The sequence below is a fragment of the Anguilla rostrata genome, chromosome 3 (genome assembly GCF_018555375.3).
Source record: "Anguilla rostrata isolate EN2019 chromosome 3, ASM1855537v3, whole genome shotgun sequence".
Taxonomy (NCBI): Eukaryota; Metazoa; Chordata; class Actinopteri; order Anguilliformes; family Anguillidae; genus Anguilla; species Anguilla rostrata.
Genome location: NC_057935.1, coordinates 39,289,514 through 39,304,099, shown reverse-complemented (window position 1 = coordinate 39,304,099; position 14,586 = coordinate 39,289,514). Strand labels below are relative to the sequence as shown.

Genomic DNA, 14,586 nt, shown 5'->3' with positions numbered 1-14,586 from the left:
CAACCACAACCATGCTCATTTCACTGCCTCAACCACAACCATGCTCATATTACTGGCTCAACTTCAACCATGCTCAGTTTACAGCCTCAACCACACCCATGCTCAGTTTACAGCCTCAACCACAAACATGCTCAATTTACAGCCTCAACCACAACCATGCTTAGTTTACAGCCTCAACCACACCCATGCTCAGTTTATAGCCTCAACCACAACCATGCTCAGTTTACAGCCTCAACCACAACTATGCTCAATTTACAGCCTCAACCACAACCATGCTGCCTCAACCACAACCATGCTCATTTCACTGCCTCAAACACAACCATGCTCAGTTTACAGCCTCAACCACACCCATGCTCAGTTTATAGCCTCAACCACAACCATGCTCAGTTTATAGCCTCAACCACAACCATGCTGCCTCAACCACAACCATGCTCATTTCACTGCCTCAAACACAACCATGCTCATTTCACTGCCTCAACCACAACCATGCTCAGTTTACAGCCTCAACCACACCCATGCTCAGTTTACAGCCTCAACCACAACTATGCTCAATTTACAGCCTCAACCACAACCATGCTCAGTTTATAGCCTCAACCACAACCATGCATATTTTACTGCCTCAACCACAACCATGCTCATATTACTGGCTCAACCACAACCATGCTGCCTCAACCACAACCATGCTCATTTTACTGCTTCAACCACAACCATGCTGCCTCAACCACAACCATGCTCATTTCACTGCCTCAACCACAAAAAAGAACATGTAAGTGATGCAGCGAACAGCGCTGTTGCCTCACAGCAAAAAGGTACCAAGTTCGAATCCAGGCTGAGGGGCCCATCTGTGTGGAGTTTGCATGTTCTCCCCATGTTTGTTCCCCCACAACCCTAACCAGAAACTGGATGGATGGATCTACCATAACTAGCATGTACTGTGTAGTGTTTTCTGTATAGTTTACACAAGGAGGTTTACACAATGGAACAGTGACTAAGTGCTGGTGCACTGATACTGTTGGATGTTCTGAGATTCAGTAGATAAAGCATCTACAATGAGACTTCTGCTTCTGTGATCATTTTCATTCCACTGTAAATCTAGATTACTGCAAAGAAACTACGGATTACATAGAATTACATAGATTTTGGGGCATCTGCCCAAAGTTTCTTTACATTGGTGAATAGATTAGCTGCACGGCTTGTAAGCCTGTAGTCCTACTAGTTTCCCAGTCATTTCAGACAAAGCGATTAAGTATGAAATATTCTTTAGCTTCAACTTCACCCTCCATCTTGCATCTTAAACAAGATTAAACAAGTCATGCCACAGACAGATGCAGAAAGTTTGCATAAATCTGATCAGGATGTGATCTGGATGAATACACTCTTATATTTTGTGAGCTCTCTGTCAGGATGCCCACAATAACATGCGCAAGGATGAGGCAGCTACAAAAAAATACAGTTCCTCTGATTTTTCATACACACAAATGCCACTGCCATTTACCATCAGTAAATGTCTTCACTTGCTAGCATGTTCCCTGCAGTGGTATGACAGGTACAAAACCCCCCACAATTTAATCTGGGCTTGAGAATGTGTGCTAGTGCATGAAGATCTGAACTGTACTTAAGATAACACCATAGTCTGTGTACCTATGTACATCTCCACTTAGAATGAGCATTTTCATGTGTACACTGTGTGCTGTGCGCATGGGACTGCCCAGTTAGTCTGCACTGTTGCCTGACAGCCTGTTTTTTTGTCTTTGCAGGTCTGCGCTCATCGACAGTCTCACGGCGTGCCTGCTCTATACATTTACTTCTGCTGAAGCCAGGTATCTGGTAACCACGGCAACCAGAGGACGGCCTGACTGGAGCTACTACAGGGAAGCACACGGCTCTTCCTGGGGTCACCGATGCTCAAGCTCCCATATATTCTCCAGTTCCATCCTGGTCACAATCAGACAAGGACTAGCCTCTCACAAAGTGACGTTTTATCAGTCGGTACTATGGTTGTTACCATGAAGGAAATATTACCGACAGCATCTTGGTTCACACTCCATGAGATGCAGTTGGCAATTTATCAGAAGCCTGAATGTCCAAAACACCCCATTAGTTCTTATCAAACATTCATTTTCTCATTCTTGCCTTACACCATATAAAATATATCAGCAATCACCACCATTTTGGGCAGATGTAAGCCTAAATAGCACCACTCAAATTAGCGATCGATATTTTCTGTTATTCAGTATACACAATTTTTTTTTTTTTTTTTTGATAAGCTCAGTAAGGATACGTGCAATCTTATTTTCTTAAACTGGAGTCAGGAAATGACGTAACAAATGCTGCCAAGGGAAACCAGTCAAGCTGCTTCAGCCAAGCCGAGTTCGGCCACATGAGGCTTCGGAATACATGAGAGATGGAGTGGCAGTCAAAAGTCAGTGCATGAATGTATAGAGACATGTTTCAGGAGGTCTGCTTGTGGATCTGATCTGTCCTCAAGTGAGCCCATAGCACACCAACCATGCATTATCTCCTTCTGCACACCTGCATTTCAGCTAAATTACTAGCTACCACCATATACACAAACCCACTACCACCACATACACACCAGCATACATACATAAGCACACACAGGACCTATTCCAAGAGACAAACAAATGCATACACACACATGCAAACAAACATGCGCATACGCGCGCATGCGCGCACGCACACACAATCCACCAACTCCTACGCGCACACACATATGCTTTTTACTCCATCCACTAGCCACTTGCTATGGTCTGCCTCTGTTTGTAATCCCTACAAACAAAGAATTAAAGATCTGACCAAGGCCAGCAGGTTACCATAATCAGACCCAAAAATGACAACCCAGGGTCTCAAAGAAAAAAACTTAAAGAATGCTAATAACACCTAACTACCAAACCGAAAAACATACTTTCTGGTGAGGTTTCCTACAAACTAACAGTATTCAAACCTTAAAGCCTAAGAAAACAAAAAAAGCATTCAACATTATATAGGCCCTTGAACTATGAGCTTCCTCTTTGGAGAACATATTTGCCATAGGACCACACAGACATGCACATTATACCTGCTGTATAACCACAGATAAATATAAAGTTTAAAATAATACAGCTACTCTTTGTCTAGTGTGTCGTCTGTATTCAAGAAAATAAGCACAACAAGGACAAAGAATAACCTTTAACTCTTTACAGTTTCCTGGGAAAATTCCATCTTTCCAGGCACCACCTAACTTTTCAGTAGCAAAACACAACAGTGAAGCTTTTTGTTAGCCTGAAATATTCCTATATAAATACATCTTAGTTTTTTTAACATGAATCTGAAGGTCAGATTATACTGAATAATTTCCTCATGCTGGAATAATTACTGTCACCTGTCAAGCCATTTGTCCCAAACAATATGGTGCCCTGAAATGGGGGGCTATGTATACAAATTTCTACCTGTTGAAACCAAAACGTATAAAAAAGACCCTTTAATAAAAGCTGAGAATATGCACTCTAACCACATGTGAACTGTTTGATTATAAATCTGAAAATGTGGAGTACAGAGTGAAATCAAGAAAGCGTATGTTTTTGTCCCAAATATTATCGAGGGCACTGTAGCTGTTCGTGCACAAAGATACAGGGATTGGAATCTCAGTCTAGCACTCTCTTCACGCCACAGCCACTTTTATACAAACTTACGGCAGACAAGCGTGTCGTAGAGAGTCAGGTAAGCAGTTGAGTAATTTTTTCAGCGAAAAGAAAAAAACGTAAGTTTGAATGCTGGAGAATGATGTGCTTCTATTACAAGTATTCTCAAAACCGTGATCAGGGCAAGTACTTCTCAAAACAATGTAAAAAAAAATTGGTATTTAGTGCAAGTCACTTCACAAGAGCAACTAAAGACAGATCCTGCCTACAAGATTACAATCTGAATATACATAGATGTCATGTGGTTCAGTAATCGTATAGATTTCATGTGAAATGGTGATAACGTTGTGGTATTATATACAATATCACCGCTAACCATGTTTTTTTTTTTTTTTTTGCCATTTTCTCCCCAATTTAATCGTTATACCAATTCCCTGTGTTTATCACAGTCCTAGTCGATGCGCTATTCTTTATCAGTCTGGGGAGGATGTAGACTACCACATGCCTCCTCCGATACATGCGGAGTCGCCAGCCGCATCTTTTCACCTGACAGCGAGGAGTTTCACTGGGAGAGCGTAACGCGCGCGGAGGTTCATGCTATCTCCCCCAGATCCCCTCCCTGCTGAACAGGCGCCCCGACTGACCAGTAGGAGTCGCTAATGCAACGATCAGGACTAATACCCCCACCCGCGAATACAGACAACTGTGTTCGTAGGAACGTCTCACCAAGCCGAAAGTACCGCTGCCGGGGATTGAACCCACCGCTAACCATGTTACATGAAAAAAATGTATACTTGTTTTACTTTTACATTTTTTGTAGTCAGAAATTAATCTGTGGGTAAAGTCCATGGTAAAACAACAATCAAACCATAAAGCATGCTCCAAGCGATAAGAATACAATCTGAAATAACACCTTCACTCTCTCACCTGTAGCCTTCAGTGAACCCAGGAGAACAGATCAAAAAATAGAAGGAAGAGAGGTGGGCGGTGTGCTTACATGAATAGCAGGTGAGAGCACACTGCATTCACACCTGCAATCCTGCAATAACTAAAGCTGCGGGTCTCAAACTGTATCCTTACCTCTGCTTCAGAGGCAAGCAAGGTGTCACACGCCCCCCCCCCCATTGGCAGGAATACCTCTTGCATTGGCCGGCCTGCATACTTCCAATCGTGGGGTCTTTTCACGTCTTGTAAAATGCACTGGAACTTTTCATTTGGGATTTTTCAAAAGACAGAATTTTACCAAGTGTGATATAAAATTTACATTCTCTTATTCTGCCTTCACTCAGACTCTGTGTCTGTGGTGAGAATATTTTTAAAAAATTTAAATGTTGGAATATTCAATATTCCTATATTTTTAAGAATATCCAGTATGTTTCTTGCAAGGTTTTCAGGAGTGGTTTTAAAACCTCCTTAAATTGTTTTCTATGCAATTTCTCTGAATTCTCAGACACTTTGCACATGAAATGTCAGAAGTTTGGAGCAGTTACATCACTTTAATATCCATCTTAAAACTGACAGAAACATCAGTGACACAGTCCAAAACTCATAAAGGCAGCCGTTTACATGCAGCCATTTGTTTTTACAGCATTTCAGTAAGGTGGTAAAGCAAGTACCCCAGAAACCTCTCAATGCCCATAAAGGTGCCTTAGGTTTGAGCCAGAGTCTGACGTGCAGGCAAAGCAGACTTTTGTGTCCAAGCGCTGCCAGTCCCTTGGGCTGGCTCGGGTCAGTGGCGGGAGTGAGGGAGGGAGGGAGGGAGGGAGGGGAGGAACAGGAGAAATTGACAACGCAAGGAAAAGGGGAGGGGAACCCCTTAAACGAAACGAAACCGAATCGAACCGCTACATGCTGTCGTGGTGCGCTGTGCATGCTCCCTCTCTGAAGAGACAATGCAGCGGAAGTTGTGTTAGGTGTCATGTTTGTCTTTCATTCCAGTGCCAGGCTGATACTGAGCATCGTACAGGTGCATGATGCCAAGAGATTTATTTATCTATGACTCACTGGAGTTTCTCCTCTGCTGTTTAAATGGTCCTGGTCTTCGACGAGCCAATCCTGAAGCACAACTAACCCAGTCAAATGACATTCTGTTCAGGTATGCACACGACAGCAGGTACTCGATTCACACCTACCTGTCGCACACAAGCCCCATCGAATTCAAAAAGCACAGACATGCTGAAAAAATAGCAATGAAGCTTTCATTTGAACTCCACACACTTATGTGAGCTCATGGTCTTCCAAAGTTCATAGCTCTCAAAGTGTCACACCCTTCACACAGGGAGTGCTTTCCACTCATCCTTCTCTCTTCTCTGTGGAACCCTTCCCATCCCTCCATCTCTCCTTTCTGTAGAACCCTATCCACCCCACTCTCTCTCTCCTCTCTGTGGAACCATTCCAACACCACCCTCTCTCCATTGTAGAAATCTTTCCACCCCTCCCACAGATTTCTGTTTCTTTCCTCTCCACAGCGTTCTCTTTCAAGTGAACTGTGGCACAAAAAGAACTACAGGAAGACCCGAACGACAGATAGACCTAGACTAGAGGGGAAAGGGCGCGTGCATCCCTTCCCTCTCTCTATCTCTCTCTCTCTCTATCAAACAGAATCAAAAGACAGTGTGACAGTCACAGCATGCCAGTGCTCCAGAATGGCTTATGAGTCACCGACATCCGTGCCCTTTTCAGCACGAATGTGCAGCAGGAATCACGCGCAACTCAAACCTGTATTTACAGCGATTGCCAGCGCTTCACCCAGACTGCTTCCCCGTCCCGTCATCTCGTCTGAGCGGCACATGGCCTGCAATCGAGAACAAACTCACACTTCCACCCCCGCGCAACTTTCTCTCCTTCTCCCACTCCCTCGTCTACTTTTTGTGTTTAAGTACAGTAACGAAACGCTGCATTATTTACGGAGGAAACTCACTTTGAAAAACGGACAAGCAAATTTGATTTTAAAAAAGGCTAATATTTTATTTTATATAAAAATAATGGGTTCGTAACAAAGGGATGCAGGAATTCGAGAAGCGCTTGAGACTCAGTCTGTATAAAATAAGCAAGGAAGACTAACATGAAGGGATGAAGATTACAGGTTTTCTGAAAAGTATAAATTAAAGAATGGCTCATCTTTGAGAATCAGCTGCTCTGGCTGAAGGCCCTTCATAACTTAATGGACTGTGAGGAACACATGAAAAAAATGAAAAGGAACAATTAATATTTTATCTGAATTGAAAAGTGAGTTTCCAATACAACAACATTGCTTCAATTAAGTATTTTCCCTATTAGTGGTTTAAGAGAAGCATGATCTCTTCTGAGACAATCAGGCAAATATTGCTTTAGATGATAATACAAAGTTTATTAATCTGTGAGTTTATTAATCTGTAACTACATGTTCTTTCTTCTCAGGCTGAAATATTAATTCAGTTGGTCTGATGCACGATGATTACTACACTGAGAATTAAGGAAAGTTTTAATTGTGTAGACAGGCATTTTTTTGAAACATCGTATGTTTCAAATCAAGTACCAAATCAGAATGTTAAGATCAACACCAGTGTAATGACTTGTTCAAAGTAAACGATTTACTGATTAAACTGGTTTAACGTAGATTATTATGACAGTTATGCTTTTTAAATTGGTTAAAAAAAAACAGAACTGACATAAAAATCCATGTTATATAATTCAGTCAATTGCAATGTGCTTAGCTGGAGTAAACCTCTAGACCAAAGAATTACCTTACAATTGTAACAGCTAATACTTATTTCATAGATTTTGATAGCTGTTCCAGTTGTACTGCAGTTCTGTGGTCTAGAAGTTTAAACCTGAGGTTTAAACTCCAGCCAAGCACTGCAATTGACCCAGTGAATTGTCACTAATAAATTAATTACTCATGAAGCTTCAAGAGTTCAAACAAAATATTTAATTTAATTATTGGCAACTGAGAATTATCAAATAGCAGGCAATCGCATGTTCAGTGATTTTCAAAATGTTAATCAAAGCTAATTTATTATGGGAAATATCAAAACAATGTTAACAGTTGAAGATTAAACATGAATATCAATGTATTCGTTTTTTCAACATTTCCAGTTAAATTCTACAATCATTACAAGGATAGAATTAAAAAATAAATGTTGATTGATGCTCTTGGTTTTATCTGTTTGCCAAAAAATAAATGATTCAATTGCAACAAATTAAAAACTTTATTAAGCTACAAGTACATTATTTGATCATTTGTTAATTATGTTAGATCAAATCTATACTCTTATATTATATTAATGTGAAAATTAATTGGATTTCTTTATAAAGCTAAATCCTGCCTGAACTTCATAATAAATTATTTAATAGTGTATAAACTGCATGCTGAAAAAGCACCAAAATGTATATGCATTATATCATTTCAAAGATGTTTTGTTTTTTCAACACAAAAAAGTCCACATAATAAATTCACACCAAACAAATTAATTCATGCAATTTCAATGCTATCACATTACTATCTATTTGTTCAAACATTGACTGGTCAATTGCTTAGTCTAGAAGTTCTTCCATTAAGTAATGCATTTTTTTTATATTAAATTGTATATAGTGAGTTCTATCAGCCTTTTACCTAGTCTTAAGATACTTTTAATTGAACAAATACATTAAACTATTGTAATGCAAACAGAAGTTGTACATGTCAGTTGCTCAAGTTCCCAAATAAAAGTGAGTTCTCCTCATGACACTAAAAATGCATACCGAGTTGTAGTTTCTTAACATTTTACACAGGATAGTGAATTCTACACAAGCTACTGGCTACTGCCTTCTGCACACTCTACATGCCCATTCTCTCACCTGATATGGTTTCCACCCCATATTCTCCTACCAATATCATTCAGAGTTATATCTACTCATCTGTGTTCAGACAGACCCCACACGGCAACCTCCTCCCTGATCTAATGAGGACACTGAAACCCTAACAGATTTCTAAACCCACAAGAACTGTAAAGTCTAGACTCAAAAGCATTCACAGAGATCTCTGAAGTCTAAATCCACAGGAACTCAGACTGATCTCTGAAATCTAAATTGACAGGAACTCAGATCTCTAAAGTCTTAATGCACAGGAACTTAGACAGATATCTGAAGCCTAAATGCACAGGAACTCAGACAGATCTCTGGAGTCTAAATGCACAGGAACTAAGACAGATCTCTGGCGTCTAAATTCACAGCAACTCAGACAGGTCTCTGAAGTCTAAATTCACAGCAACTCAGACAGATCTCTGAAGTCTAAATCCACAGGAAATCAGATCTCTGAAATTTAAATTGACAGGAACTCAGATATTGCTGAAATCTAAATGGACAGGAACTCAGATCTCTAAAGTCTTAATGCGGAGGAACTCAGATCACTGAAGCTTAAATGCACAGGAACTCAGACAGACCTCTGAAGCTTAAATGCACAGGATCTCAGACAGATCTCTAACGTAAATGTATTTATATATCGCTTTTATCTAAAGCACTTTACAATTGATGCCTCTCATTCACCAGAGCAGTTAGGGGTTAGGTGTCTTGCTCAGGGACACTTCGACACACCCAGGGCAGGGATCAAACCAGCAACCCTCCGACTGCCAGACAACCGCTCTTACCTCTTGAGCTATGTTGCCCCATTTTAAATGCACAGGAACTCAGATTTATGAAGTCTAAATGCACAGGAAATCAGATCTCTGAAGTCTAAAGTCACAGCAACTCAGGCAGATCTCTGAAGTTCAAATGCACAGGAACTCAGATCTATGAAGTCTAAATGCATAGGAACACAGAGAGATCTCTGAATTCTAAATGCACAGTAACTGAGATCAATGAAGTCCACATGCACAGGAACTCTGAGGGATCAATGAAGTCTACATGCACAGGAAATCAAAGATCACTGAAGTCTAAAAACACAAGAACTCTGAGAGATCTCTGAAGTCTAATGGTCTGAAGACAGACACGCTCAGAGAGAGGCCCATACCAATGAAACAGCTCATAGGGGCACACTGACACACAGCTGCTATGCCTTCTAGGCAGCAGTATACCAGAAAGGGACTAAGACAAGATAGTTCTGATAATAGTAACCAAGCAATCTCCTCAGTTCTCATATGAAAAAAGCAAAACAAACGGCATGCCAATATGCCATTGTGCGGAGACTAAAACTGATATTGATGAGCCAAAAATCACTTTTAAAAAGAAACTTAGAATCATAACACATACTGGTTATTTTTTTATAAGTCCAATCTGTAGTACAGTACTCTTTTTAAACGTTGCATTCCACTCTCTTTCAATCTACAGTTCCTTCCAAAGGCTGAAATCACTCTGAGCATGTTTTACTTCACAAAAGCAATGCAAACACCAAATGCACTTAACAATCATTTCAACTTCACAGCATTCTCATCGCTGATGTGAACATGAAGAATTTAGCACCAAGCTCAGCAAAGGGTGTGCTGCCTCCACAGTAAACACCTAAGCAGTGCTCGCTTTCATCATCAAATAGCAAATTTTAACAAAGGACTATTTTACATGCCATTCGAATAAATAAGCCAGAATGAGCAGAATACAGCCAGATGATCAATGGGTTCATATGTGGGCCAAATCACTTCAAAAATTCATACCTTTTGCAAGCAGCTCTTCAGCTGAATTTCATTTTTAGTAGCAGCGGTATATTTAGAGGTAAGTCAGTGAACCTACTGTGACATCATCAATTAGAGTATTCTTTAAATTGGGGAACAGCCTGTTCCCTTCTTCTTGATCTCGTACATCAAAACAAAATCTCAATATCCTCTATGTCCGTCTGACTACATCCCTGGACCCATTTCTTTACAAATAAGGAAACTAATTCAAGTTCAATCTCAAAGCTGTTTGGTCTCAACCATACAAATTTAAGATAGCAAGACTTTTTTCTACAAAATGTATTAGTTATTAACAATTCTACCAGATTAATGTCTTTTTATCACCATTTTAAGTCAAGATACATCCACCATGTTGCAAAACCTCTATGTGCTGTGTCTGAATCAACAGTTACAAGAAAAATGTATTCAACCTTCAAATTACTTTCAATCATGAAGGCTCAAATATGCTTCTAACGACAAGCTTCCATGTGTTCTGCGTCTTTTTAGTTCAAATCAATATGTATGGTGTGAGACAGTGCTTGTGCATCCTATCCCTACATCTAACTCACATTGGTGTTTGGTACTAGAACACAAGTTATTGTTTACTATCATCCATACAACTATACAGAGCATATTCATATTTCACTTTCATATGATTCCGACAAACCGAGAGAAAATAAGCACATGGTGGTTATTTCATTTTCAGAAAACTTTAATTAGAGAAAGCTGGACAATACAAAAGCGTTCACAAAAGCACAGAGAAAACACCATAAGTGCTAGACCAGAAAACATTCAATTATGCTGGCATAGCATTCAGAAGCATCATTAAAAAATACTGAATTAACCTCAGCATTTTTGTAATCCAGTGTCCAAATACATCCAAATACAATAAATACAATCCAAATTATGTTGGTAAAAAGCATGCATTTTCAAGAAGTTTTTTATTATGGTGCCTTATTAAAATTATTGATGGACGCAGTTACATTTTGTGAAAAATCACCATAATGTTATAACTAATACTCCCCCACAATTAGTTTATTTAAGTCACTTTCTACCACAAAACACTTTGAAATCTGAACTGATAAAATGCAAAGAGTAGCTTATGTCACTGCAATTGTACTGCAATTATGTGGTGATAAAAAAAAACTATTAAATAAATGTGCATGCATACATACAGATTATTCAGTATGCACATCAACTTTCAAACAACCACTTCTATAATTGTCTGAATTTTCAGGGACTAATTGAATAATATTTGAACATATGTCACACACATTTTACAAAGCAAAGTACCACACTTTCGAAAACATACTTTCAAAAATACATTTTATGGGGCTCATTTGTACAGTCAGGGATGCTCACGTCACTTTGAAAGGCAGTCACTTTGCCTACTTGTAGCAGGAAACAATAAATCTCAGGAAATAATCCCATTTGCTATCACACAATAATACACAAATACTACAATTTCTACTATGTGAATACCCAAGCTGCACATCTGTATAGGCAGAGGTAAAAATTCACAAATTTATTAAAACAATGTTCACTTCGCCTGTAGTCTACTGAGGTAATGCATTTACACACCTGAACAGCAACTTGTTGACTTTTAAAAATGTGTGTTTACGCAAAGGTTTCTCTTTAAAAATTAATTAAATGTTTTAAAATATATGAATGCCAAATTACATTTCTTAATTTGTCTCAATCTAATATATTCACCCTTATTTTAAATGGTCTTATAAATAAAACAGTAACGCAGTATATTTGTACCGATTGCTAAAAGTGATCATTAAAACAACTGTAACCACGTAGGCTACCTTAATATTTAGCCCAACCAGCCACTTCACCTTCTACAACATTTTCTGTAGGGCAAAACTTACCATGTTTCAGTGGGCTAGTTCCACTGATCATTTTAAAAATAAGCATAATCTTTACTTCTATTACTTAAAACACACACTTTTAAAATTCTTCTTGCCTTGTCTTAACGATATTGTTTTTGTAACACATATTTTTTTTAAAAGAAGAAAATTAAACAAATAAAACCCAGTCGTTGAAATTAGAAAACTGAATGAAAATTCACAATAGGTAATACGTCAGATAAATACCCCATGTGTTTCGTCAAATGAACGCAAAATCGTCTTATCATTAGCATTCTGGTCTGCCTCGCACGCATGTGCACTGTATGTAAAATTGGAGGACAAAAATATATAAAATAATAAAAAAGAGCAATGTAGATTATTTTAAACTAACGGGATCGTAAGCGATCTCGTCAAATGCACATTCTGGGTTACACTGGAACAAGCCCTGCACGTTCTAAGAATATGTAGCTCTGCTGCAGACCGTGGCCATGTCAGGACTTACTGTGCTACTATACACTATGGCTGCGCCATGCCTCTTTCAAAACTGGGCTCTGGCCATTTTACAAGCATTACACACGCGCCGTACAATCTACAGGGTGGGCCCTCCTGCGAGTAATCATGTTTTACATTTTAAAAACATGAGGATTTTTCACAGTTATCCATTTTAGATATTCGTAAAAGCCAATGGGCGATTTATTCCCTGCTTTAGGTTTTTTCAATTAACAGACCTTTACAGATAGATAGGCCAGGTTTTCAATATACTCCAGTAACTCGAATTACATCGCGTATTTTACACCGCATTAACAGTTTCCACAAATACCTTGTTATATTATCGACATTATAACAGTAGGACCACTCCGGGTTATAATCTATTCTGCGTTCCCAAAGGGAAGAAACAGATGTAGAACAGGCCACATAGCTCGTGTCACGTGCAGTTTTCACCATGAGGTCACAAAGGGAATTCAACCATTCGTGCCATTCCTGGTTGTATTTTTATCAAGTAGGCCTACAGACCAAAGTATTGTCAAAAACAATAAATACACCCACGAGTATCACACTATGCACATACTTCACAATTTAAATCAAAGCAAGTCCTATTTCAGTTCAGAAAAGTACATTTAAAAACAAAAAGTGTGTTATTAGAATATAAACCACAAATATCACTTAGCCTATCCCAAGTTAAATAAAATGTAGTAAATGTGGTTTATAACCAACAATTTCAGTTATTCGGTCAATGATATTATCCCTGTGTATGACGGTTTGAAAATTCGATCAACGTTACTTATTTCGCTCATGTACTACAAAGCGAAACACACACGACATACATACATGTATATACACACACGACGTATATACACACATACACACATACACATACGCATACACATATAAAACGGAGATAGACAGACAGACAGATGTGTTTCGGTGTGTAAACAAGAGCTGCACTTAATTTACAAAAGACTGAAAAAATCCGAGATAAGGCTTAAAACCAGGACATAGGTAGGCCTACATAGCCATCAGATTCAAAACTAAACAATTAAATGAAATTTCTGTACGTTGATTAATGTGTCCTGCACTTCACAATTGAAATTGTAAATTAACTCAATTCAGATCTGTCGGATGAACGATAGCAAAAAGGATATGAAAAGTAATTAGGCTAATGCACGTAAAAATAAACACCACTCATCATAACTGGCAACCAAAATTGTATGTTCAGGAGAAATGAACGGGCATTTTTACAGTTTGTCATTACAAACTGTAAAATGGAAATAACATTGTGGTGACACGGCTAAGCTATAGAAGGCGTTCAAACAGGAAGTAATTCGTTGGGGTTGTTTTGCCACCGTTAAGGAATTATTGGTTACTTTTTAAGCAACTTAATTCAACCATCCCCTAAGACATACAAATTCGCCGTTTTCAACCATGCACCATAAAGAACAATATGGGAAACCAAATACGCGTGTGAAAAACATTTTAATGTTACATAATAACACGATTATCAACAAAACGACAGAAATGTGTCCAACGAAGGCCAGCATCGTGTGTGGGACATTATGGCGTGGTATAGAAATTCTAGAACTATGCAAGACACAAATACAATAAAGCAATTTAATTACCTTAATTTCTTGGGAACAGAATAGTCTACCTCAATCACCTTCCCGTGTAATTCAACTTTTCCTGCGAGGGGAGAGAACAAATATGCGATAACACTGTCAAAGTGTAATGTCAATGTGTCTGTGAAAGTGGAACCGCCTGTTCAGTATAGTTCAGGCATCTACAGTACGTATTTACTCGTTTGTAGACAAGTTTCCTTTAAACTGCCGATTAGACATTGAGGTTCATAAGTCAACTTACAATATAGAACGCAAAAACACGTTTTAAAATAAAATTAAATAAATATTGGACCAATATGTAAGCCAAAGCCAATAGCACAATGCTTGTTAGCATCCTAAAGGCACAATTACACGAAATTTCTGTAAATTACATTCA

The 14,586-nt window shown here is 38.8% G+C and overlaps 2 protein-coding genes across 3 annotated transcripts in view; both read right to left on the bottom strand.

The window, feature by feature from the left end:
- tra2b (transformer 2 beta homolog) overlaps positions 1–14,586 on the bottom strand; it is a 174,793-nt gene that overhangs the window by 132,533 nt on the left and 27,674 nt on the right. The window lies entirely within an intron of this gene.
- The window catches only part of igf2bp2a (insulin-like growth factor 2 mRNA binding protein 2a), a 65,296-nt gene that overhangs the window by 49,659 nt on the left and 1,051 nt on the right, over positions 1–14,586 (bottom strand). For both annotated transcript variants that reach the window (XM_064327536.1, XM_064327537.1), the window contains exon 2: positions 14,214–14,274. In XM_064327536.1, the coding sequence (XP_064183606.1) occupies positions 14,214–14,274 (61 nt within the window). The remainder of the gene's footprint in view (positions 1–14,213; positions 14,275–14,586) is intronic.